Source organism: Alexandromys fortis, unplaced genomic scaffold (assembly GCF_014885135.2).
Source record: "Alexandromys fortis isolate MF-2015 unplaced genomic scaffold, M_Fortis_MF-2015_v1.1 scaffold_217, whole genome shotgun sequence".
Classification (NCBI taxonomy): domain Eukaryota; kingdom Metazoa; phylum Chordata; class Mammalia; order Rodentia; family Cricetidae; genus Alexandromys; species Alexandromys fortis.
Window position 1 is genome coordinate 951,977 of NW_026068098.1, and position 27,567 is coordinate 979,543.

Here is a 27,567-nt window from a genome sequence, read left to right on the forward strand (position 1 = left end):
AGAAAGAATATTGTATACAAAATAAATAAATAAATAAATAAATATTTTTAAAAAAGATTTAGGTAATGAAACAAAACACTAGAGCTGATCTATCATCTAAACCTCAACATCTGTTTGAGTTAGAGATGAAGGTGATAAGTGTTTCCTGTTCTCATTACAGTCAGGGTGTAGACCCATGGGCTGTCTATTAGACTTGTTCATGACAGGAAGATGACTTCAAAACAGAGCAGTTAGAACAAATTCAAAGTGAAAGTGAACCAGCGTCCCAGGAAGCCTAGAGGCAGCCAAGCAGGGTTGCTGTGGGAGTGTAAGAGCTGTTTAGAAGTCCATCTAGGAGCAGTCAACGAAGGAGAAAGCTTCCAGTATGAGTCAAATGATATGGTCTTGCAGTTAGACGCAACTAAAGTGTAGATATAATTGATAAAAATACAATTGACATTTTGTTCTTAACTCTAGAAAACTAGAAAAGGGAAAGGGGGCCGGGCAGTGGTGGCGCACGCCTTTTAATCCCAGCACTCGGGAGGCAGAGGCAGGCGGATCTCTGTGAGTTCGAGACCAGCCTGGTCTACAAGAGCTAGTTCCAGGATAGGCTCCAAAGCCACAGAGAAACCCTGTCTCGAAAAACCAAAAAAAAGAAGAAAGAAAGAAAGAAAGAAAGAAAGAAAGAAAGAAAAGAAAAGAAAAGGGAAAGGGATGTCATGGTATATTGATACCTTGAATATCACTAAAGAGGGTTCTGCACCCAACTTTGCCTTTCCCGGCCTTAGTTCCCATCTTTGCACCCGACATTGTCACTCTTAGAACACCCCTGCTACCCACTCTTCCCATCAGAATTTTAACCATCCTCTTCAGGACTTTGATTTTTTTAATTTTTATAAGGGAAGAGAGATCCAAAACTACTTAAGTCACATATCCCCGGCTGTGATAAAGCTATGCTATAAACCACAGGACAGAGGAATGGTCCAGAGGGGCAGGATAGGGAGAGACCCGTCATTGCACACGGAGTAATGTCAGCCCAGATGCTTTAATGCAGAGAGAAAACCCACAACTCCAGAGGACTATTCCAACCAGACTGTGGAACACGAAAGACAAATGGCAAGTTAATAGAATTAAATTGGCTAATTCTTTTATGAGTCAAAGTTAAGAAAGAAATTCTCATATGAAATTTCAAAAACATAACCTAGAAGGTGAGGAAGCAACCTCATCAACATTTTGGCACAGTTGTCTCCTACCTCATCCAGATTCTCCACTCCAGCCCCTGGCTTTATCAGCTGAGTGGACCCTATTCTCTCTGATAGACAATCATTGAAAGGTAAAGTGTCCAGAATATGGACTAGGGCTGGGACAGAGCAGGGCTTTAGCTGAAAGTTGAAAGAAAACAGTTCACCCAAGCCAGGCAGCACATGCCTGTCATCCCAACACATGGCTAAGACAGAAAAACCACGGATTCAAGACAAGTCTGGACTTCAAATACAGACCCTGTTGGGCTGCAGAGGTGACTCAGCTATTAAAGGCTAGGCTCACAATCAAACTGCAGACCCTGTCTCAGAAGCAACAAGAACAGCACAATGATCCAAAGACTTACCTAGCTAGGCATCAAAGATGCCTTCAGACATGCAGCAGCTAAGATAGCTCACCTCCTATCCCACTTTCTCAGGATGACTCTGAGTATGTGTCACACCACAAGGACTAAGTTGAAAAGGCAGAAGACAAGATGGGCAGGAAGTCCTGGAGAAAAATGCAGGGCATGAGGGAGGATTTGGGAGGCCAATAGGCAGCCAGTTCAGACCAGGCTCTTGCTTCTGAAAGACCAAAAGGAAGACACAGGAGGAAAGAAGGTGAAGGGGGAAGAGGGAAAAGGGGCACAGGAGGCAGCTCTCCTCGCTTGGTGATCCTTATGCAGGCTTCTTGTATCCTTAACCCTGCTTGTTTGACCCAGGGCCTGACCTCCCCGGAGGCAGCCAGTCTGTCCGGAATGGCTGGGCTTAGGAGGCAGTCACCATGTTTTGTGCGAGTGAGTATCCTCACTCATTTAGTCATTAAACTTAAATGATTAGAATTTTTAGAATATGAAGAAACTAGGTTTGGTGGACACACTTGTAATTCCAGTCCTTGGGAAGAGGAGGGAGTTGAATCAGGAGCCTAGGGCTGTCCTTAGCTATTTAGTAAATTCAAAGTGAGACCCAATCTCAAAACAACAAAGTATGAAGAATGCTCTTGGAAAGCCTCTCCCCTCATCTGCCTCCAGCTTCCTCATGTGTGAAGTGACCACAGGTTGAGATGATTCTCCGAGGTCTCCTTCAGGTTGGATACTGTATTATCAGAAGTGAGAGCTGAGAAAATTTCAGAAAACTGAAGATTCAATTATTTTAGAAACGTATCCGCAGAGGATGGCAGCTCATTCCAGCTTCCCTCGTGATTTCATCCGATGATCAGAGTCCAGAAGACCTTGGGGGCCCATCTAAGTTTTCTTTAGTCCTATCCCGTCAGAGCAGCTCTCAAACATCACCAGGGACGACCCCAAAAACTTGCTTATCATCTCCATCTGCTTCCCTTCGTTCATCCGTTTTTCAGACGAGTCTTTGTTTGTAGTAATCTCAGATTACTCTTTGTTTGGCATGTGAACTAAGCTATCATCAAAAGTCTTCAAGTGGACTGTTTCTCATTAAGTCACTGATATTCTGAGTCAATGGCTGAGCCCTGGGGTCAACATGATTTTCATCTCTAGAGCTTCTCATGCCAGAACCAAAGTTTCCTGGGTTGTCATTAGCTGCAGACAAAACTGCCTGTTTACTCCAGAGGCTGCTGATTAACATCTGCCCACCATAATTTGGTACTAATTATCTGGGAGAACTGACTTCATTTGTCCGAATCCATTCATGGGAATCAAATTTTAAAAATGTATCTTGATGGGTAAAAAAGCCAAGTGAAGTCCTGAGTCAATGTGTATTGCTTGACATGGATACAGCCAATGCTTCAGCCCCATGGACAGCAAAGCCTTCCTCTGGTCCAAGTGTAAATGTTGACAGTGTGCAGAACATGTTCACCACTGCTCTCTCTCCCAACTCACAGAAGCCTGTAGTCTGAAGACTGCTCCCCTACAGAGACTGAGATTAGCTAAAATTACAGACATGGTCATCTGTAAGCAATAACCCCATCTCCTTGTTCAGTGGAGGGCAATAACCTGCTTCCCTGTTCAGCTATATATAATAACCATGCTGACTTCTGTGTCTTGGCTTCTCCATTGGAGAGCCTAGGACACCAGCCTTGTATGTGTTTGTGCATACTCATGTGTGTGCGTCTGTCTGTGTCATTTCTTTATTCTGTTGTTCCTCGTCAGGATTCTGGAACATAGATTATGCAACCTCTTGGCAGTCCCTCTGAGTACGCATGAAGTTGAAAGGTACAGCTTTCCCTTTTCCTTCTCTTCTGTCTTCTCTCAGATGCCGGCTGAAGCTTAAGTCTCTTCCCCTACTACTCTGGGCTCTTCTTCTCTTCCTCTAAAGCTCCCTCTGCAGGCATGTGTCTCTTGTCTGTCATGTACCTGAGCTCTATGCTTAATGGCATGACTCTCCTTCTCTCTCCTAAGAATTTATAATAAACTCTCTGAATTAAAAAAAAGTAAAAAAAAAGTTTTTGTTTATTTTTTAAGTGTTTCCCCTGTCAATGGCTTGAGCATCACTATGGACTTTCTTCTGCATCTAGGAAGAGCCTGGATCACTACTTGGTACCAAGTGCCATTAGTTAGTTCAACCAGATGGCACAGAGAAGGACTTAAAGAGGAAAACCCTCTTCCCTTCAAATACTCGTGTTTCACCATTGTGTATGGACTCTCTTTTCTTGCCCTGAGGGTTATAGTCTGATGAACACAAGTCTGGTTTCAGACAGAAGCAATGTCTACATGATCTCTCAAAGTCATACTTCTCGGGTGTTGCACTCGTAACTTTTTTCATTGTAATGACCAGACACCTGACAAGAAGCAACCTAACAGACTGCGGGTCACGGACTGAAGGTGCGCTCTCTCATGGTGGTGAAAGCAGCGTGGCAGCAGGCTGTGGCAGTAGAAGTGTCAAGTTGCTTGCTCACATCTCTCCAGACCAGGACAGAATAGGAAGCCAGGTCAGCTTGACTATGTGCCTCAGTGCCCAGCCATCAGAGATCCACTTGCTCTAGTCAAGTCCACCTCCCAAAGGTTTCACAACCTTCCCAAGCACCACCACCAACTGGGAATCAAGTGTTCAGACATGAGCCCGTAGAAGATGTCTTATATCTAAACCATAACAAATATTGTTCATCTATCCAAACTCGGGAGCTGCAAAAGTAAAAGGATGTATTTAATTCTTAGGAGCTGCAGTTTAGAAAGAGAGTCCTGTTGCTCTGAACTGGTGTTCTGAACTCCTGAATGTAGAGAAGGACCAAGGGCTATGTGATGCATTAATAGAACAGAAACGTCCACACAGCAGAAGTCCAACAACCTCCTCGTGTGCATCTTGTCACTTCAGATGGCTCTGGTCCCAGTGTGGAGGTGAGCAGAGTTCACGTTCCACTCGGCAGCTGGAACCCCGCAGCACACTGCCCTTTTCCTGGCACCAAAAGTCCACTTTGCAAAGCTTTATCAACAAAGGCTTTGGTTTGGCTTCTTTCTGCCTGGCATCTATTACTATACTCACTTTCCCATTCCCACCCATCCCCAGGGTGGGCCCACTCTTAGAGAGAGAAAGCCATTAATGTCAGGGGATGCCTTTCACATCATATCCTTGAAAGTGAGTTTCCTGAGATGACGGCCACTCTTGCAGGAAAAGTCACTCTACAGTTAGAGGGAAAGACCACCTATACTCCAGATGGCCAGATCCCAAAGGATGGGTGGCAGTTGAGAGTTTGGACCATTGGATGACCAGCAATGGATTCTCTATAGAGCTTTTCCAAATATTTTATGTGTATGGGTGCTTTAGCTGCATGTGAACAGCATGCATGCCTAGTGCCCACAGAGACCAAAAGAGGGCACTGGATGCCCTGAAATTGAAGTTAACAGGTGGTTTGAGCCACCATGTGAATGCTGAGAGCCAAACCTGGGTACTCTAAAGGAGCAGACAGTGCTCTCAAGCACGGAGCTATCTCTCCATTTCCTCCATGGAGTTTTTAAGACACAGAAGAGCACAGGTTGGTTAAGCTGGCACTAGCAATTGGAGAGACTTGAAGGTAAGAAGGAAAATTGAGAACACAAGGAAGTCAAGCCTTTGTCTTTGGGGCAATGCATCAGAAAGAACTAGAACTTTTGTAGATGTAAACCAAGTTGGGCTGGTTGGAAGGAACCTAAACTAAGACAGGACTAAAACTAAAGTCATTTGATTGATTTTTAACATTTTAAAAATATTTATTATTTATGGGTATGTATGCCATGTCTTCAGTGTCCTTTGGGGATCAAAAAAGAAGGGCATCACATCTAGTGCAGCGGGAGTTAACAGACAGTTGTGAACTGAGTTGGGTGTTGAGAATTTAACTTGGGTCCTCTAGAAGAGCAGTAAGCAAAAACTGATGAACAATCTTCTCTCCAGTACCCTCCCCCAACACACACGCACACACACATGCACGCACACTTCTGTTGGTATTGAGACAGGGTCTTACAATATAACCAGACTGGCTTCAAACTCACAAAGAACCACACTGCCTGTCTCCTGAGAGCTGAGATTAAGGGTGTGTACCACCATTCCTGAATGATGACCCCACCTTTTAAAACAGGGTCTCATGTAGCTTAAACAAACTATGTAGGTAGCCAAGGTTAATACCGAACTTCTGATCCTCATGCCTCTACCTCCCACGTGCTGGGATACTAGGTGTACACTACCACACCCACTCCTGAGAGAACAGCCATCCACCTCTGTGGGAAAGGTTTACTACATGATTGGGCTTATTTTGTATTTTAGAATTGGCCAACACTTTATCCCATAAACACAGAATAAGTGTTCCCATGGGCCGAGTGGAGGAGGTTGGTTTTACAGACAGGGAAAGACTGACGAGCACAGCAACAAAGACAAACAAAACTAGTTATTTCAAAGTTACTTTCTTCATAAGATGGGGGCAGGGAGGAAGAGCAACAAGAAAATAATGGGTTAAGGACAGATTACTGTCTAAGGTAAGGATAGAGACAGATCTCAGGTCAATCAACTCTGGCGACAGCCTGGTCTTGGATTTCTGGTGGCTGGAAGTAACAGAACCATTAGTTTCATGTTGTTTGACCACCGAGTTTAGTGTTCTACTGTGGCAGCCTTAGCAGGATATCCATCAACAAAACAACTGGCTGTTATACGAAACAAGAGTAAATCTCAGGAAAATGCTGAAGGAGAAAAGTTCCCACAAAACCCTGCACGTCTTAGCCTCTATCCAGATAATCCACGGTAGACAACACAGCTCACAGAGAAAAGCTGAGCTCCATCAGATAATCCACGGTAGACAACACAGCTCAGAGAGAAAATCTGAGCTCCATCAGATAATCCATGATAGAGAACATAGCTCGTGGAGAAAATCCTAACTCCAAAAGGCGGTAAAGACTGACAGACAGAAGGGGGCATGTGGGGCCCTTCTCGGCTCCATATTTATGAGGAGGGTTACACAGGCATATACATTTGTGCTTCTGAGAACTACACGGCCAAATAGGGGTATATATGAAAAAATATACTGCCAGGAATCGGTGTGCATGCAATAGGGATTGGTGAGGCAAGCCTGAAATCTGTAGGCCAGTTTAAGGAAAGACTGTTAATAATTAGCTCCATCCCAGGAAGTGAAATAACATTACCACAGCAGTTCTACTCATAGGTAATTCAAAGGAACTGAAATCACATGTTTATCAAAAAATTTATGCATGAATATTCATAGCAGCACTATTTATTAAGGCCAAAGCACAAGTGACCTAAATACATATCATCTGAAAAACTGATGACTAAACTGTAATATTTGTATACAATAGTTATTCAGTCAGAAAAAGGAATGAAGTACTGATTTACGCTACAATGTGGATTAACATTGAAAACATTATGATGGGCCAGTGAGGTGGATCAGTGGGTAAACATAACTGTAATTGCCACCAAACCTGACAACCTGACTTCAATCCCGAGGACCCACATGGTGGAAGGAGAGAACTGACCTCCAAAGGACATTGTGGCACATGCAATCTCCCTGGACCGGAAGGTCATCAATTTGGACAGGCTGACCAGCTGGCCAGGGGACTTGAGGATCTTCCTGTCTCTGCTCTCTGTCCCTCTGCTGATCCTAGTGGTGGTCACAGGTATGTGCCACCCTCTCAGCTTTGTATGTGGGTTCAGGGGACCTGAATGTGGTTCTTCATGCTTGCAGGGCAGGCACTTTGCCAGCTGAGCCGTCGCTCTGGCCCAAGACTGCTACTTCTCACAGAGACTCTTTCTGAAGCAATGAAAACACTGTGGACTCAGTCAAGTTTGCAGGACTTTCGTGAGCACACCGAAATCTACAGCTCTGCTTCTGACGGTGAGTTAGCTCCCAACACAAAATCCTGTCTTTGTCTTTGGGCCAGTCTAGTGCCTTGCCTTTTTCTCAGAAAGACTTTACTTATTAAACCAAACCATAAGCAGGGTGGACTTTCCCCAACTGATTCTGTTAGGATATCTGAAGTGTGAAACCCTTGAGCAGCCCATGAGTATCCACATGCCTAGGCTTAGGAGGCCTTCATCAAGTCAAGAGTAGAGCCCAACAGCCCACCCTTGGCCCCACACCTAGTGCCACCCTCACCCCAGAGGTGATCATTTCTCAGACTGCTCTCTCCATAGACCAAATTGGTACCTTCTTCAGTGTCATGGCAATAGCATCGTGCATCAGGGTCGTGACAATAGCGTTGTGCATCCTGAATCTTGCTTCCGTGGTATAAGACTGTGTCTGAGGTACACGCCTGCTATATCACATACACACCTTGCCTATTTCATACTCCAATGTATGAAAATAGCACAGTTATTCAATCCACTCATTTTTTTTCTTTTGTGACAGGGTCTCTCAGTCTTTTACGTAGTCAAAAATGACCCTGAGTTTCTGATCCTCCTGCTTCCACCTCTGCTGCCATTTCGAGCCTATGCCATTGTGCCTGGTTTATGTGGTGCTTCACATAAGGCTTCAAGCTTGTTAGGTAGGCGCTTATCAACTGAGCTACATCCACAGCCCCTATCCATTCCACTCTTCGTGGGTTTTTGCATTATTCCCAGTTTAGGTATACTAAGAATAAAAATGATCTTTTTTTTTTCACACCTAGGGATCAAACTCAGGGCTTTGTATGCTAGGAAACCACTCTACTACTGAGCTACATCTCTAATCCCTAAACTTTGTATGTGCATGTGCACATACAGGTGCACACACATGTTTCTTAAGAATCTGTGTGTAAGCCAGGCGGTGGTGGCGCACGCCTTTAATCCCAGCACTCGGGAGGCAGAGGCAGGCAGATCTCTGTGAGTTCGAGACCAGCCTGGTCTACAAGAGCTAGTTCCAGGACAGACTCCAAAACCACAGAGAAACCCTGTCTCGAAAAACCAAAAAAAAAAAAAAAAAAAAAAAAGAATCTGTGTGTACAGGCAGGTAGGGATGTACATGAGTGCATGTATGTTGTGTATATAAAGGTTGGTGTGTGGTGTCTTCCTTCATTGTTCCAACCTGGAGCTTACCAATTTAGCTAGATTGTCTGGCTAGCAAGTCCCCAGGATTCTCCTTTCTCTGCCTCTCCTGTGCTAGGGTCACAGGCGTGTACTGCCATGACTGGTTTTAATAGGCATGCTGGGGTTCCAAACTCAAATCCTCATGTGTATAAGGCCAGCAACTTCCCAAATGAGCCATCTCTCAGGCCATTCAAATATTTTTGTGAAATCAAGTCAGCATCGCTGCTAAATGACAAAGCAGCAGCTTCCCATGCAGCCTGGGCAGACAAGCATCAGATTTAAGCTGGGGATCACCGAGGGCATCATGCATGCTCCAGGGACGTGTCTGAAAAGGCCCCTGCACCCCCCTTCAGCTACTGAGCTGACACAGGTGTATGGTTCCAATCAAACCACCAAGGGGGAGGGGTGTGACTGGCTTAGCCTCCTGAAGAAGGAATTTCCCAAGTCTCTGGCTGACCTTGTGCTTGTGTACCGCCACCTAAATGTTGAGCAATAGATTAGAGAGTAAAAATTGAAGGCATTCAGTCGGCCCCATCTCAGATTTCAGCTTCTTGAAGAATTCTGAAGGACAGCTGTTTTTTTTTTTTTAATCTTATTTCACAAGAGCTAAACATTAGGCCAAGCCTACAAACCCTGTTTTGACCTTGACTCTCAAGAGGCTTTCTGTTTTCTCAGTTGAGGAGGGAAGACATTCAGCTGGTAGTTATGCTAGGGACCTTTGAACTCCAGCTTCCTGGGTTCTAACCGCTTGCTAGGCTTGCTGATGTTGGGCCCTAAAGCCCCACCAAGGAGGAGGTCGCCCCAAGAGACACTCACAGCACGGTTGATGCAATAGCAAGAGGAATTTTTATTCTGCCACGGCAGAGGTCCCTCAGCCTCGAGAGGAGAAGGACCCTGCTTTGTCTATTACAAGCTCTTTTAAAGGAAAAAACCACAAATTCAGGGAGGGGGTAGTACAGAATCAAAGGGAAAGTCCAAAAATCATTTGTCAACTGTTTTGACTAGTTCATACAATGGTCAGCTAACTCTACTTGATCAATGTTATGGCGGTTACAAGGAGGAACACCTGCAGGTCGTCTCACCCCAGTTCCAGGGTCCGGGTCTATTGGAGAAAGACTACAATGGGGATGGAAAGTACTCAAAGCTCCCGTGCACGCGTGGCTGGTTACTAGGGACCTGGTTCCCAGGAAGGGGGGTGCAGTAGTGCTAAGGTGCCTCCTAATGCTAGAGGCCTGGTTCCCAGGATGGGGGGTGCAGTAGTGCTAAGGTGTCTCAAAGTCTTTCATTTCCCCCCTTTGATTTGGTCGAATCTCAATCTTGAGATTCTCAGGGATTATCCCTAAGGGCATGATATTGCTGGGTCAACACCAAAGCTTGAGTAATGCTAAGTCGCTCACGAATGAACATCAGGAGTCGATTGAGGATGCAGGGCCCAAAGGTTAGGATGAGTAATAGAATGATCAAGGGACCAGTGATGGTGGAAATGAGTGTCGTGAACCAGGGGGAGCGGTTAAACCAGCCTTCAAACCAATTTTGATGTGCCTCTCTCTCTCTCTGTCTCTTGTCTAACCTCTCTCTGAGCTTAGCCATCGAATCTTTAATTACCCCAGAGTGGTCTACGTAGAAACAACATTGTTCCTTTAGGGCAGCACAGAGTCCTCCTTCTTGAAGAAATAGCAAGTCTAACCCGCGCCTATTTTGTAACACTACCTCGGAAAGAGAGATTATTGAATCTGCAAGCTTGGTGATAGATTGTTCTAGGGCCCTTAAGTCCTGGTCAATAGCTGCTCTTAATTCCTCAAAATGTTGGGGAATTTTGGAACTCTGCACTAGAGCAGTAGTACCGGTGCCAACACCAGCTGCCACCCCAAGGCCCAAGATCACTGCTAGAGTCATAGAGATGGGCTCTCGCCGATAACGGCTCGAGTGCCTGTCAAATTCATCCTCAAATGTGTTAGCAGGATAATAAATGACCCTTGGAACTAGTCGAACAAGCACACAGTAATCTTTGGTACCATCAAAAACTGATGTTGCCACGCAAGGCGTCAGGCCTGTACTACAAGCCCACCATTTATCTGAATCGGGGATCAGGTATCCAGTTTTAGCAGTTTTAGGGCTCTTAAGGGTCTCATTACATAAATGTTTGTAAGCAGCCGGTGGATTTCCCAAGCATGTCCCTGCACCAGTAACCTCTGTAAGAGTTAGTCTATGACTAACTCCCCAAGCGCAGCCCTCCTGGCTAGTTGTGTTATTGAAACCCCCAGATATTGCAATCCCTTCATAGTATGGGGGTCCTGCTGATAGGCATAGCCAGCAAGATTCTGTCATATTGGGGTCAGTACTATTCAGCAAAGAAAAAGCTCCCACTATTAGATTAAACAATCGCTGGCCTGTATTAGAGAGTGCCAGCGGTGAAGCAGGGGTAGCAGGAAGATTTTTAGGACTTGAAGGGGGACCCAAGGCCCTGGCAAGGGGGGGGGACCTCAGCCAGGGCTAGCTGTCCCTGGTCAGGCAATACCGGGTTGGGCCCTAGTGCCATGGTCATGGGAGGTGTTATAACAATTCTTAGGGTGAACAGAATTCCTATGTCTTCCCCTCCTGGATTATACAACCGTAAACCCCATATATTGCCTGTTAACCAACTAACCTTTTTTCCCTTCTCCGTGAAGGTGATTGTGATTTCAGATTCCCCTGATGTGGTACGAGTGAAAGTGACTAAGTCTTCTTTGCTAGCCCCCAACCAGGAGGTACTGACACTGGTTTCACATCCCCAGGCAGCACAATAAAATACTTCAGCCCCCCCACATTGCCAAGTTCGTCTTCCCCCAGGACAAATATACCATTCAGAATATCTGCATGTAGGATAAGAGTTCTCGGGAGTTCGTTCAGTATCTCCCCAAGAGTCTTTTGCTAGGGCACATAGGTCAAACTTTAGCTGGGGGAACCAGGTACCTAGGGGATGAACTCCAGTGGCTAGCCTCAAGACTTGCCCAGTCTCAAAGTTAGTCAGAGTCCAAGTTAAGTTCTGAGGTGTATGGGGGTTCTTAGCACTATATGTGGAGGGAAACACCAGGGCAAAGAACAGCAAGCTTGACAGGATCAGGCTTCCTTGACTAGTCTCAGTTTTAGAGGATTTTGGGTACGCTGAAGCTTCCATTTGGAAAGTTCTGGGTCGTCCTGTGGAGGTGCCGGCTTGACGTGAGACGCGTGGATCCAGGCTGCAATACCGTCCACTTTGAGGGCAGTAGGTGTCGTAAGAAGCACGGTGTAGGGTCCCTTCCAGCGAGGTTCAAGGTTCTGGGACCGATGTCTCCGCACGTACACAGAATCGCCAACCTGGAACGGGTGCGAGATCTCCGGATGCCCAGGCTGGTAGGCAGCAGCTAGGGGTCTCCACACTTGGGCCTGGACGATCTGAAGTGCTTTTAGCCGCGCCTGCAAATCAGGTTTGTGAGTAGCGGGGTCAGGAGGGGCCCTAAAGGAGGCCAATGGGGGAGGCCCCCCATATAGGATCTCATAGGGAGTAAGTCCAAGCCGAGAAGGGGTGTTCCGCACCCGGAACAGGGCTAGGGGAAGGAGCTGTACCCAGTCTCTAACGCCAGATTCCAAAGCTAATTTGGATAAAGTCTCCTTTATGGTTCTATTCATCCTTTCTACCTGTCCTGAACTCTGGGGTCTGTATGCACAATGTAATTTCCAATTAATCCCCAGTGTCTTGGCCATACCCTGACTTACCTGGGAGACAAAGGCTGGGCCGTTGTCAGACCCGATTACCTTAGGCAGGCCAAACCGAGGAAAAATATCTTCTAGTATCTTCTTCACCACCATTTGAGCCGTTTCTCGTTTGGTGGGGAAAGCTTCAGTCCAACCGGAGAAGGTGTCTATAAAAACTAGGAGATATTTATTACCATATTTTCCTGGCCTTATTTCAGTAAAATCCACTTCCCAATGAGTACCAGGTCGGTCTCCCCTTATTCTTATGCCCTCTGGGGCACTTTGCCGTTTTGCGTTTACCTTGGCACAGGGGACACAAGTTGATGTCACTTGCTGTATGAGTGAGTTAAGACCTGGAATATAAAAATCTGTCTTTTTTATAAGAGATTTAATCTTTTTATGTCCTAAATGAGTCCATCGATGCATTTGAGTGACCAGTTCAAAAGCATCTTTCTTGGGCAACATGGTTTTGCCCTGATATTTCCAAGCTTTTTGTTGTTCATCAAAGTCTGCATTAAGTTTCTGAATAGTCTCTAGATCCTGGGTTGAATATTGGAAATGATCTTCTGTGGAGGGTGGTGCCTCTGCCAAGGATAATATTTCTGAGTTAAGCGCAGCCTTTTTAGCCATCTCATCTGCCATCTGATTTCCTTTGGCAATAGGATCATTGCCCTTCTGATGTCCTGGGCAATGAATAATGCTCACCTTCTTGGGTAAGAAGAGGGCCTTTAATAGTCCCAGGATTTCAGTCTTATTTTTAATTTCTTTTCCAGCAGAAGTTAGCAGTCCTCTTCTTTTATAAATTTCCCCATGGACATGGGCCGTTGCAAATGCATAACGGCTGTCTGTATATATGTTTACTTTTTGTCCCTTTGCTAGTTCTAAAGCCTTAGTCAGGGCTATTAATTCTGCCTTCTGGGCAGAGGTTCCTGGGGGCAATGCCTGTGCCCATATGGTATTTTGTCCATCCACCACCGCCGCCCCCGCCTTTCGCTCACCTTCTTTAAAGAAGCTGCTGCCGTCTGTGAACCAGGTATAATCTGCATCAGGGAGCCGGCAATCAGTCAAATCCTCCCTGGTCCCGTGGTATTCTGCCAATATCTGATGACAGTCATGAGGTACCCAAACAGTGGGTTCCGAATTGGGGAGCAAGGTAGCGGGGTTCAGTAACGTCGCATTTCCAAATGTGATACGTTCAGGGTTGAGCAATAACGACTGGTAGTGGGTTATACGGGCATTCGAGAGCCATCTATCAGGGGGTTGACGAATTATAGTCTCTAAAGCATGAGGTGCTATTATAGTCAGCGGTTGGCCCAGAGTCAATTTGTCTGCATCTTTGACCAGGGTAGCTACAGCTGCTACCATACGGAGGCAAGGGGGCCATCCTGTCACCACATTGTCCATCTTTTTGGAGATGTAAGCCACTGGTTTTTTCCAGGGTCCCAGTTTCTGAGTCAGCACCCCTTTTGCTACTCCCTTGTTCTCATCTACGTATAAGGTGAATGGTTTGGTGACATCAGGGAGACTCAAAGCAGGGGCCGAAAGGAGGGCCCTTTTTATTTTATCAAAAGCCCGTTGTTGGTCCTCTCCCCAGAAGAAAGGGACGTTGGCTTTGGTAAGCGGATACAGTGGGGCGGCCATTTCAGCGAAACCCGGTATCCATAACCTACAGAAACCGGCAGTTCCCAGAAACTCTCGGACCTCTCGCGCCCCTTTGGGAGGGGGAATTTGTGCCACGGCCTGCTTCCGACTGTCTGTTAACCATCTCTGTCCACCCTCCAAGAGGTACCCCAGGTAGGCTACTTGCTTCTTGCAGATCTGTGCCTTTTTAGCAGATGCCCTGTAGCCCAGTTCACCTAATCTGGTGAGTAGGGCTCGAGTCCCTCTGAGGCATTTTTGCTCAGTCTCTGCGGCCAGCAGGAGGTCATCTACATATTGGAGTAAGATTACCTCTGGATTGGCGGTGCGAAAACTGGCCAGATCCTGGTGTAGGGCCTCATCAAATAGAGTTGGAGAATTCTTGAATCCCTGGGGTAGTCTCGTCCAGGTGAGCTGCCCAGAAACTCCTGAATCAGGATCTTTCCATTCAAAGGCAAACAATGGCTGGCTCTGAGGGCTAAGTCTCAGACAGAAAAAAGCATCTTTTAAATCAAGTACTGAGTACCATACATGGGTCGGAGGCAGGGTACTTAAGAGATTATAAGGATTGGGCACCGTAGGATGAATGTCTAGAGTGCGGCGATTAACTTCCCTTAAGTCTTGGACTGGTCTGTAGTCCCCTGTGCCTGGCTTCTTTACTGGGAGAAGAGGTGTGTTCCAGGGGGAATGGCAGGCCTTTAAGATGCCCAATGTTAAAAGTCTCTGAATGTGGGGCCTGATTCCTTCTCGGGCCTCGCGGCTCATGGGGTATTGTCTTATGGAAACTGGAGTGGCTGATGGTTTTAACTCTATTATCAAAGGAGGTTGATTGCTTGCCAGCCCCATACCTGCGGTTTCCGCCCAGGCCTGGGGGAAATCACGGAGCCATTTGTTATCGATGGGCAGCTCCGGGGGAGGAGGCAGTTCAAACAGTCTGTGTTCGTCCTCCAATCTTAAAGTTAGAATTTGAAGAGCCTGGCCAGTATTGTCAGTAACTGAGGCCCCATTTTCTGAGAAGTGAATTTGTGCCCCAACTTTGGACAGGAGGTCTCTGCCCAGCAATGGGTAGGGGCATTCTGGCACCATGAGGAAGGAATGAGTCACTTGACCAGTGTTTAAATTAACTTTTCTTTCTGTGGTCCATCGGTATATTTTTCCCCCGGTGGCCCCCTGAACCCAAGAGGTTTTTGAACTCAAAGGTCCATTTGCTTGTGTGAGGACCGAATGCTGGGCTCCAGTATCTACCAAAAATGTGGTAGGGTGCCCCCCCACTAGAAGGGTTACCCGGGGCTCAGGGGGGGGCTCTGAGCCCTGACTGTCCTAATCACTGTCTTCCAGGGCTAGGACAGGAACTGGCTTTTTCTTGGGTTCAGCTGGACGTTTTGGGCAGTCCTTGATCCAATGTCCTCTTTCTTTGCAATAGGCACATTGATCTCGGTCCACTCGTGGCCGCCTTTTGTCTCCCCTATCCTTGTCCTGGCGCTTCTTAGGTTGCTCTATACTGCGTACTGTTGTGGCCAAGATCTTACTTAACTCACGACTACGCTTTTTATCTCGTTTGTCCTCTCTCTCTTCCTGTTCCTTGCGCCTTCTTTCTTCCTTTTCCTCTGGTGTCTCTCTTTTGTTAAAAATTCTCTCTGCCTCCTTTACTAAATCTTGGAGGGAGTAACCCTGCAGTCCCTCCATCCTCTGCAGCTTGCTACGAATATCAGGTGCTGACTGGCTTATAAAAGACATTATTATATCAGCCTGGCGATCCGCTGCCATGGGATCAAAAGGGGTGTACATTCTGTACCCCTCCAATAGCCTTTCTAGAAATCCTGCAGGTGTTTCCTCAGGCCCCTGTATTATTGCTCTTACCTTAGCCAAATTAGTGGGCCGTCTGCCAGCCCCTTGGAGACCCGCTAACAGAATCTGACGGTAGAGACGAAGTCGCTCCCTACCAGCTGGAGTATTGAAGTCCCAATTGGGTCGGGTCAAAGGGAAGGCATCCTCTATCTCATTTGGCAACTGGGTTGGCCTTCCGTCAGCTCCCAGGACATTCTTCCGAGCTTCAAGGAAAACACGCTGTTTCTCCTCTGTAGTGAGAAGTATCTGCAAAAGCTGTTGGCAATCATCCCAAGTGGGCTGGTGAGTAATCAGAACAGATTCTATAAGGGCAGTAAGGGCCTGGGGGTCCTGGGAAAAGGAGGGGTTATGAAGTTTCCAGTTATAAAGATCAGAGGCTGAAAAAGGCCAGTATTGAAATTGGTCAGCCATTGAGCGGAGGGGTAGTGCCTGGGAAGTCCACCTTTCCCTTGCAGATGTCCCTCTGCGGAGCCGCAGCCGGCCTGCTGGCTGCGAGTTAGGCCCCCCCTCAGCAGTATCAGTCGTGTCAGGGCTAGGGGGCCTGTCAGGGTCTATATCAGGTTCAGCAGGTTCCCCAGGAACAGGCGCGAGGGGGGCTGCCTCGGCCTGGGGCAGAAGAGGCCGGGGATAAGGAGGAGGAGGGTCAAAAAGCAGGAGGTCTGACTGATTGTCAGAGAGGATTGGTGGTGTCTGGGTCTGGGACTTCTGTTTCGGTCGCTCCTGCATGGGGAAGAGAGAGGACAACGGGTCCAGGGGAGGGGCAGTTGGGGTTGCTGCCGCCCTCGGAGTCAAAGGGGTGGTGGAGGGCCAGGGAGCTGGTACTGGGTTTCCGGCTCCCGCAGGCAGGACAAATGGTTTGACCCAGGGCGGAGGGTCTCTGGACAAGCTCTCCCAAGTTACGATGTAAGGAACTTGATCAGGATGGCCCTGCTGGCCAGGCTGAAAGACTCTTGTCTTAACCTGCAAAATAATATTCAGATTAAATGTTCCGTCCTGTGGCCAGCCCACTCCGAAAGTGGGCCATTCCACGGAACAGAACGCTTGCCAGCGTTTCTTTCGGATTACCATAGACTGGTTGTGAGCTCTGTCCTCAACCTCTTTCCAGTGGTCTAAAGTCAAAGTTAAGGGGGTGGTTATTTGTTGTCCCATTGTACTAGATTCCAACTCAAAAACAAACACAAAGACAAAAACAACAATACAAAATGACAGACACAGACTCAAGACCGAGAGCCGCGCGGCAACAGACTGATGTAAAACTGATATTACAAACCTGGAAGGGAGTGGGCGATAAGAACCACACTCTCTAGAAACTAAGATGACCTGGTCGCTCCTAGTTTCACAAATTGCCTGTGAAGCGTCCTCCACGGCTGGGCCAGGGAGTGTTCCCGGACACGTCTGTCCCACTGCCTGGTCCCTTTCAAATACTAGCCCTGCGCAGGTACAATGTTCCTCCAAATCCCTGATGATCATAAACATAAGGCACAATAACAGAAATAGACGAACATAAAACATTCAGACAAGCGCGCTCTTACCTCCAACCGGGTCAGGAATGGGTCTGAGGGCGACCAGCACTTCCCGGCCAACGCACCAAATGTTGGGCCCTAAAGCCCCACCAAGGAGGAGGTCGCCCCAAGAGACACTCACAGCACGGTTGATGCAATAGCAAGAGGAATTTTTATTCTGCCACGGCAGAGGTCCCTCAGCCTCGAGAGGAGAAGGACCCTGCTTTGTCTATTACAAGCTCTTTTAAAGGAAAAAACCACAAATTCAGGGAGGGGGTAGTACAGAATCAAAGGGAAAGTCCAAAAATCATTTGTCAACTGTTTTGACTAGTTCATACAATGGTCAGCTAACTCTACTTGATCAATGTTATGGCGGTTACAAGGAGGAACACCTGCAGGTCGTCTCACCCCAGTTCCAGGGTCCGGGTCTATTGGAGAAAGACTACAATGGGGATGGAAAGTACTCAAAGCTCCCGTGCACGCGTGGCTGGTTACTAGGGACCTGGTTCCCAGGAAGGGGGGTGCAGTAGTGCTAAGGTGTCTCAAAGTCTTTCACTGACAGGGGCCTCTGTGGGCTAAGAATGCCCTGTGTGATGTCACTGGACTCTGAGAGGCAGTCCGTGGTGGCAAGCTGAACACTCAGAATGACCCAGCACCATCTAGAAAAAGTACATCTTTTCATCATTCACAGACCCGATTTCACTGATGACCACTTGGCAAATGACTTGCTGTCAAAGCTGCCAGAGTGGGAACCTCATTAACAGGTAAGGGGCTAAGCATAAGGGAACAGAGACTCAGGAAGTCCAGGCGGCTAGATCAATGAGAGCAGTGAACTGCTGGAAATGGGTTAGCGTAGATTCTAGGGAGCAGTACTGAGGTTGCTTGATTACCAGAAGAAAGGGTGATCACTAGTTTGGTTATGCCTCACTTCTGGAGGAAAAATACCACGTAGGCTCCAGCTCCTGAAAAGCAGAATCTAGGATATACTCATGTATGCTCTTAACGTTTATTATTTTAAAAAATATCAATAGAGTGAAAAGCCTTTAAAGTATGAGAAGGTTACAGGTTCTGTCTGGAGAGAAATATCAGGAAGATAAGGCATTACAAAATATCACCATTATTTTCAGAAAAACTAGTGGTGACATCAATCAAAAGCGAGGCCGTGCTCTCCTGATTCTAAATCTCACAGTTCTTGGGGAAGGGGTGTGTGTCCGCATGTGTCTTTACGTTGGTGTCTTCCCCAATCACTTCATCTTATTTTTAAATTTATGTTTAAAGGAGTTAGGATTTGTTTTCATTTATAATTTGAGGACTAGAATCCATCCTCGGGGGAAAGCATGGCAGCCCAGTGTAGGAGGGAGAGGGTGCTGGTCACATGGCGTCCACAGTCAAGAAGTAGAATGAACTCCTGTGCTCAGGCAGATGGCTCTTCCTTCTTCATTTGCCTGAGATCCCAGCCCATAGTATGGCATCACCTATATTTAGGGTGATGTCCCCACCTCAGTTAACCTAATCGAGATAACCCCTCACACAAACACTGAGAGGCTTCTCTCTCCAATGACCCTAGACCCCGTAGAGACGAGAGTATTAACATTGCAGGAAAGGGGACTCTTGCAAGGCCCTTTACTAAAGCATGCCGATAGCTGGGCCATGGGCACACACCTTTAATCCCAGCACTCAGGAGGCAGAGGCAGAGACAGGTGGATCTCTGAGTTTGAGGACAGCTTGGTCTAAAGAGTGAGCTCCAGGACAGCCAGGGCTACACAAAGAAACCCTGTCTCAAAAATAAATAAATAAATAAAAATAAAATAAGGCATGGTGTCAAAGGTCTGGGGTGGATGTTATCATTTTATAATTGTTGGTTTGGGAAAGTCTCACTACATAAACACACGCACACAACACACACATTAATCCTTGACAGTTTCACTTATGTACATGATGAATCTTCATTACTTTCCCTTCCGTTGTCCCCTTTCATCCTCCCTTCTGTTGAAGCCCTTCTTTGTAACAAGTTTGTCCTTGCAATCTACTGTGATGTGTCACCCGCCGAGTTTATGGTTGCTTGACTGAGCATGCGTGGGAGATTAAGGGAGCATAGACAGCTAGCTACCTTAGTTATCTTGTTTCCTGAGACAAGGCTCACTGAAGCTGCAGCTCACTGACTGGCTAGGCTGTCTGGCCAACAAGCTCCAGAGGTCTTTCTCTCTCCAACTCTCCAGTATTGGTATTACAAGTGTGTGCGGCTGCACCCAGCCTTTTTCTTTTTTTTCATTTTCTCTTTTAAGATTTATTTTATGTGTGCAATTGCTTTGCCTGCATGCATGTATATTAATTATGCCTAGTACCCTAAGAGGCCAGAAGAGGGCATTAGATCCCCTTGAACTGAAATTCCAGATGACTGGGAACCGCAGTGGAGGTGCCGAGAACCAAATCCAGGTCCTCAGCAAGAATAGCAAGTGCTCCTAATGGCTGAGCCACCTCTCCAGCCCTGATGCACCTGACTTCTGTGTGGGTGCTAAGGATTAAACCTGAGGTCTCATGCTTGCAAAGCAAGCACTTTACCCACTAAGCCATCTCCCTAGCCCTAAAGTGTGTGTGTGTGTGAGAGAGAGAGACAGAGAGAGTATATATGTGTGTGTGAGTGTGTGTGTGAGTGTGTGTGTGAGAGAGAGTGTGTGTATGTTTGTGTTTGAGTGTGTGAGAGAGTGTGTGTGAGAGTGTACATGAGAGAGTGTGTGTTTGTGTGTGAGAGAGAGTGTGTGTATATGGGGGGGGGGGGGGAGAGATAGTGGATTCAGGCACACATGCTATGGCAGATGTATAATGGCCAGAGGACAATGTGAGGTGTTAGTCTTTGACTTTAACCTTGTTTGATAGTCTTTTGTTGCTTGTCACTGCATATGCTGGCCTACCTGAACTTTCCGGGGTTCTCCTGATTCTGCCTCCTTCTCTTCATAGGTGCACTGATATTACATGTGTGTAGTACAGTGTCCAGCTTTATATGGCTTCTGAAGATTCCAACTCAGACCTCATGCTTGAACGGCAAGTGCTTTGCCCGCTGAGCTATCTCCCCAGCCCGTCTCACATTTTAAAACAGAGCCAGTAGGTACAGGTGCAGATTTATGGTTTTGTGGTCATTGTACATGTGTGTGTGTGTGTGCACATGCTTGTAGCCTCCTTTTGCCTTTTCCTTGTTGGCATATAAACTCACATTTATCCCCACTGAAGGAGGAGGAGGAGGGAAAGAGGAGGAGGACACGGAGAGTGCCTTTTCTGAGTTATCTGCTATCTGGAAATGTTTATTCCGCTCTTGAGCTTGACCAGGTTTTGACTAGCTGTAGAAATCATCTAATAATGAATTTATAGCATTTCTCTCCAGTCTTTCTTTGTTTTGGTGTTGCTGCAGAGTTTACTGTCATCCTCTGTAAAGGTCAGCTCCCCTGGGATGCCCTCCCATTGCTGCACTGGCCACTCTGTGTTCTTTGCTGATGTGATCATCTCCTCCCCTCCCCCTTCTTCCCCAGCTTTCTGGAATTCCTTGCTAGTTAGATCCTGCTGGAAGGATGCCCCATCTGAGGTTGGCCCTTACTCTGTCATCTTGCTGTACTTTCCAGAAAATCCCCTTTTATTTTCCAATTTTCTGCTGATTTTGCTAACTGTGGCAGGCACATTTTAAATTTCAAGTGTCCCTTCTTGTTCTCTGCTGTCCTTTCTCTGGTTCTTTGAAAATGTGCTATCCTTGATTTCTCAGTTTCAGTATTTTGCAAGTTTTGGGTTGTTCCTCTTTGTGGCTCTCCACACATATTTTTCTCCCTAATGAAGGTTTTCCTCAACTGCCTTGGTCAATCCTTGGCATCTGTATCCGTCCATGTGGGCAAGTAGAACAAAACATCACAGAGTGTCTGGCTAACACAAGAATTTACTTTCTCACAGCCAGAAGTACAAGGTCAAGGTGTTGGCCGGGTGCCTTCCACTTAAAGCCTCTCTTCTTGACTCGCAAATGCCCCCCTTCTTGACAAACCCTCATGTGTTCTTTTCGCTGTACATGTTTCTTGGCTACCTTATAAGGTCACCAGTCCTACAGGATCAGGACCCATCCTATGAGTTCATTTAACCTTAATCACCTCCCTAAAGGGGTTTAAAATTAAAAGATTAAAAATGACCTCTTTCACAGGGTGGTGGTGGCACATGCCTTTAATCCCAGCACTCAGGAGGCAGAGGCAGGTGGATTTCTGTGAGTTCGAGGCCAGTCTGGTCTACAAGAGCTAGTTCCAGGACAGGCTCGAAAGCTACAGGGAAACCCTGTCTTGAAAAAAACCAAAATAAATAAATAAATAATAAAAATGACCCCTTTCACAAAAACGATCACATTGTGGTTAATAATCTGACATAATTTTGAAGAGTTATGGTTCAGTCCATATCAGCATTCCCTTCCAATTGCAAGACAGAACAAACAAGCTACTAGACAGTCTGAGTATTGGAGCAGGCATCTGCAGAGGAACCAGCATTTGTGGGGAGCTCTAAGCAGTGGTTCTCAACCTATGGGTGACAACCCCTTTGCTGGTTGCATATTAGATATCCTGCATATCAGATATTAACAATTCATGAACTGTAATTCTAAATTATATTTATGAGGTGGCAATGAATAATGTTACAGTTGGGGGTCACCATAACATGAAGAACTGTGTAAAAGGAGGGCTAAGAACCACTGGCCTAGAACCTCAGCATATTGGTCTTTCCCCTGGGCCCAGCTTCTCCTCCTAGAGCAGTCCCTCTTCCCCCACTTCAGCCACAGCAGCCTTGCTATCATGTGCGTGCATGCATGTGTGCGAGTGTGCATGTGTGTGTATGTGTGCGTGCATGTGTGCGCACGAGTGTGTGTGCATGTGTGTGTGTTGTGGTAAGGCTTGAAGACTCTGTGTAGCACTTATATCACACACCCAGATGTCTTAAATGTCTCTCAATTCCACTGTGAGCTGTGCCTCTGTATTCATTTATCCTGTCTGGGCTTTTTGGTGCACTGGGGTGAAGAGAGCTCCCTTCTGATTACACATGTGTGACTTGCCAAGGCCCTGCCACTCCTATTCCTGAGCTGCTCAAGCAGCAGCTCAACCTGGTTCTGCTTCACGGTCCTCACATTTCCCACTCAGGCTGTGAAATCCTGCCTCCTTCCAAATTGTGAGCACATGGCTAATAGCTTTGTCTTGAAAGTACTGTAAAAATCTCACATGCCTCAAATGTGGTTCAGTCGGAAGACTGTTTATCTAGCATACACAAACCCCTGGAATTGGTCTCCAGTACCATATAAAACTGGGCATGGTAACCCATACCTGTAATCTCAGCACTCAGGAGAATCAAAAGCTCAAGGTCATCCTTGGCTACAAAGTGAGTTTGAGATCAACCTGGGCTATGGGAAACCCTGTCTAAAGCAAAACAAAACAAAACAAAACAAAAATAATAATTAAAAAAACCCTCACTTGCATTCGTGGCTCTCAGCCTATTCTAACAAGGGTGTTTAGCTTTGTTTTTATTCACAGTTGAGTCAAGAGGAAGATACAGACACATGCATGGAGACCACTGACATTGAAAGGAAGCTCTGACTAGACAGCATCATAAATGTTCCACATGCACCACCAGCTCTCTGCTGGTCTGAGTCTCTGCCATGCGTGCTGCAGAGCTTTTCAGGAGCTAGAACTAAAAATGCAGCAGGCTCTGCATTTTCCTCCTGGCAGGCTGGAGCTGCTGGACACTGCACATCATCTGCTCACAGGTTCCCCAAGCATCTGCTGCATATCAGTCACCATAAGCAGGAACACTAACCATGTTCTGCAAAATACACGATGTTCTGCTTGCTTCTCCCTCCCTCTCTCCCTCCCTCCCTCCCTCCCTCCCTCCCTCCCTCCCTCCCTCTCTCCCTCCCTCTCTCCCTCCCTCCCTCCCTCCCTCCCTCTCTCCCCCCCCCTCCCTCCCTCTCTCTCTCTCTCTCTCTCTCTCTCTCTCTCTCTCTCTCTCTCTCTCTCTCTCCCCTCCCCCATGCGAGGTGCACACCCATGTAAGTACACATGTGTGTTGAGGCCTGAAGCCAATGCTGGGAATCCTTCCTTGATTCTTTCCTCCTTTATCCTTTGAGACAGGGTCTCTCACTGAACCTGAAGTTCAGCAATTGTCTAGGCTAGCTGGCCAGAGAGCTCCGGGGCTCTGTCTCTCTGCCCTCTTTAGTACTGGGGTCACAAGCACATACTGCTCTGTTTGGCTTTTTATGTGGGCTCTGGAGATTCAAACTCAGGTCTGATTGTCAGCTTCCGACCCCCTCTTCTTGCTCGTCACTATGGGTTTAAAATCTGCTTGCTGACAGCTCTGACTGATTTCATCATTGAAAGGACAGCCTCAGCTGGGCAGTGGTGCTGCTTGTCTTTAATCCCAGCACTCAGGAGGCAGAGGCAGGTGGATCTCTGTGAGTTCGAGGTCAGCCTGGTCTACAAAGTGAGTTCCAGGACAGACAGGGCTGGAAGGAAAGAAGGAAAGAAAGGACGGAAGAAAGGGAGGGAGGGAAGAGAAAGAAAGAAAAAGAAAGGACAGTCTCACAGCAGTTCTGCCGAGAAAAGCTTCACTTGCATCTGACTACGAGTGCCAATGGAGACACTCAGGGTCGGCGTTCGTATCTCTGTTATATATAAATATACATGTTATATATGTTATATATAAGTAGACCACTGAGTCTATTTATGGTCCCCTCAACAGTGGGCCACGGTGCTCATGCCTCAGCTGTCCTCTTCAGCATGTGACATCGCATGCTTTTACACTGCAATCTCTCCAGGTGGGTTGGGCAGGGTGAGAGATTGATGATGCTCTTTTGTGTTATTGCTTCCTCTCCTTGCGCTCTCTGCTCAGGGGTAGGGCTGACTTTAGATTATGCTGCCTGCTTCATGCTGACCCATCTGGATGGTGATCCTATGGATATATGTGTGATAGAAAAGAGGTAAACTTCTGTATTCGAAAAGTAGGGAAATGATTGTTTCTAAAGCACTGAAAACAGAACTTAAGCTACATGGACAAGACAAACACCACTGAGTTGTCTCATACAGCTTCTCTTACAATGCTCTCGTCTAGGACAACTGGAATTTAAAAATATGAACTCCACAATGAAGAACATCATAGCTCAGTGTGTCGTCTGTGGATCCCTGGCCATCGGGCTCTGGACAGCTCTGTTAATTGCCTATTTCCACTACGATCAAGAGAACGAACAGCTGAGGAAAACCCAGGAACTCATAAGGGCTAATTCAGTTAGAAAAAATGTGCGCCAGCAAAACCATGTCTCAAAGAAAACCCCCAAACAGAATACTTCTAATGGTAAGTCTGATGTAGATGAACCTGGAAAACCAGAATTATACCCAGGAACAAACTGATCTCTTTCTGTTAACTACTTTCAGCATGTCACAGAGTCAATATTTGGAAGGGTAAGAGAATGCCCCTGTTAGGGTAATTTAACTTTTGAGCTATAAAATATTTCATATATCGATATATTATATACACAGAACTCAGTAGAGCATATACACATGCATGCGCTAACTCTTAATTTCTCATTTTTATGTAGTTTCCTATATTGGTTTCTGTTTTCCACATTAATGAATTTCAAAAGATGCCATAGAAATGTCTTTCCAACCTCAAAGGCAGCCATTGCCTGAATCCACCAGTGTGGTTCCACAGCCTCCGCATGCTGTTGCTCGGCAGCTCTGGTCGGCATAGTAACTGCATTAACACATCTGTAGATATTCTACGTCAAGACCCTCTTAAAGTTTGCTCTCCCCCAACACTCACTGATAGACGATGTGGGCTTCATGTTTACACAGGTTACCTGATGTAACAAAATCAGCCCCCAAAGATGAAGAGAACAATAAAGCGATAATTAATGGTTTCCCAGTCAGATCTGTGTCCTGGGCTCCGCACTGCCCTGGAGCACTGCTGGTAGCACCGTGGAAGAGTAAGACATAGAATGGCCCCTCTGCAGCATCCTAGCACCGTGGAAGAGTAGGACATAGAATGGCCCCTCTGCAGCATCCCTGCCCCATGCTCACACTATACCCTCACCCCTGCTTTCTCTCTCCTTCTGTAACTCCTGTGGTACAGTTAGCTCTGTAGTTATGCCATGGTCCCTGAGAATCTTTTTCTTTCTAGTTCATCTCTGTTGTTTATACCACACTAATTCCATGGGCCTGACCTCAAGTTCCCAGGCTCTGCCTTCTGTGTAGTTTAACTACTACTTAGAATCACCCTGCCTCTTAGATGACTGTAATCACCATTCCTATAATTTCCTTTTGGTTAGTTCTTGTAATTTCTGTCCCTTAGCTAAGCTGTTCTCCCTCTTTCGTCTGCTTCTGATGCTGCGGTGGCGGCTGCTTTAGCATCCTAGCAAGTCTGGTCCAACTGATTCATCTCAGTGTTGGCGCTTGTTGGTTGTCCCTTTTAAATTCCATTTGGGACTTGGTATGACATTTTCTATTGGATCCTGGACATTAAAAATACTGCGAGACACCGTAGCATGACTTCAAGCAGGTCTCCTGCAGGGAGCTGTAGTACATGTATGAGCAGGTCTCCTGCAGGGAGCTGTAGTACATGTATAAGCAAAACTGAATGGGAGTGCCTGCCACTCACAAAAGCCAGTGAGCAAAGACAGACATTGACCCTTAAAACTTTACTTTATTCAGGCACCAGCAATCTGAAAGAGGATTCAGATGCTAAAAGTCTGTCTTCTATTACATCTCCGCCGCGCAGATTATGTAGGTGGGCAGGGACAGAGGCTGTCAATCATTTGGAGCTCAGTCTTGGCATTCTGGTAAAGGTGGTTGAACACATTTTTGAATTTTTTTTTTATTTCTGTTTCTCATTATCACCTCTTTCCTTCTTCCCTCATTCTGTGGATGTCTAGGCTCAAGAAAACAATGGGTATACTTAGTTGTTACCAGTATCTTGTACTCCTCCAGAAACATTTGGCCTAAGGCATAATTACCTTAGAACCAACAGGCTCTAAAAAGTGTTTATGTGCTAAGCTAGTAATATATCAGTGCTGATCCCTCCCTTCTGCAATATTGAGTATAAGTGTGTCATACAGTATAGAGTGTAAGAATGCTTCTACTGGTCCTTTCTGTCCTCTATTAGAAGAACAGGTAAGTATGTGTGTCCGGCCACCCTCCATTCCAGAAGCCCTTCCCTGCCCCATCTGCCTATAGCGCTTTGTGCACACCATCGTGTGGTAAACAGGTGATAAAAGAATTCAAGTCTCTTTCTTGCTGGGCAGTGGTGGCGCACGCCTTTAATCCCAGCACTTGGGAGGCAGAGGCAGGCGGATCTCTGTGAGTTCAAGGCCAGCCTGGTCTAAAAGAGCTAGTTCCAGGACAGACTCCAAAGCTACAGAGAAACCCTGTCTCAAAAACAAAACAAAACAAAAAACAATTCAAGTCTCTTGGTTTCCGCTTAAATGGAGCACTGACTTTCACAACCTTTTCACTGGGCAGTGTCAGCTAGTCCTGCCATCCCTCCCTCCTGTGCCCCATGACACCAGAGTTAAAAGGTTCAACTGTCCATTAGTCCTCACTGCCACCAGGTTCAAAGAGAAACAGAGTATCAACTATTCTGGTCCTCACTGCTGCTGAATGAAATGGACATTTAGCTCCCCACTGGGTCTCCTGAGAGGCCAAGGGAAGTAGAAAGCTACCTGGCTCTACCCTGCCCCATCCCCTTGTCGTGGGGGGCTGGAGATTCACATTCCACTGACAATACATCAGGGAGACTCAGCATCACCAGTTTTCAGCCAGAGAGGCCCTGAAGCTCCTCCCCTACGTTCTCCCTACACTATCCTGGAGGGCGAACTGACCAGAGGCAGATTAGGCTCTGCTTGGCCCTGCTGACACACCAGGTGGGGCAAGATGGATACTGTTACTTGCTTCCTTAGGGTGAGGGTAAGGTGAAAGGTCTCAGGGCAAGTTTTGAAAGGTTTTTTTATTTTGTTTTGTTTTGTTTTTGTCACTAGGCTACCCCTTTCCCCAGCTCTGTCTTTGGTTAGGGAATGAGTTTATCTTGGAGGTTGCTGATGATGACTTGTGACTACTTGTGTTTCAGCAAAAGCTTCTATAACCTCTGTGTGGCATTTACGATGTGTGTGTGTGTGTGTGTGTGTGTGTGTGTGTGTGTGTGTGTGA

General features: G+C 46.6%; 2 protein-coding genes across 2 annotated transcripts in view; one reads left to right on the plus strand and one right to left on the minus strand.

Annotated features, from left to right (window-relative positions):
* Positions 1-11,332: 11,332 nt before the first annotated feature.
* LOC126489436 (uncharacterized) lies at positions 11,333-17,922 on the minus strand. Its single transcript, XM_050123727.1, is given in 2 exon segments — positions 11,333-12,559; positions 13,382-17,922. Coding segments are annotated over 2 exon segments (4,791 nt in total). The 5' UTR covers positions 17,382-17,922; the 3' UTR covers positions 11,333-11,768.
* Positions 17,923-17,932: 10 nt separating this feature from the next.
* Galntl5 (polypeptide N-acetylgalactosaminyltransferase like 5) overlaps positions 17,933-27,567 on the plus strand; it is a 39,583-nt gene continuing 29,948 nt past the window's right edge. Inside the window, exons 1-2 of the mRNA XM_050123729.1 lie at positions 17,933-18,135; positions 24,482-24,721. Of these exons, the coding sequence (XP_049979686.1) occupies positions 24,502-24,721 (220 nt within the window). The 5' untranslated portion in view covers positions 17,933-18,135; positions 24,482-24,501. The remainder of the gene's footprint in view (positions 18,136-24,481; positions 24,722-27,567) is intronic.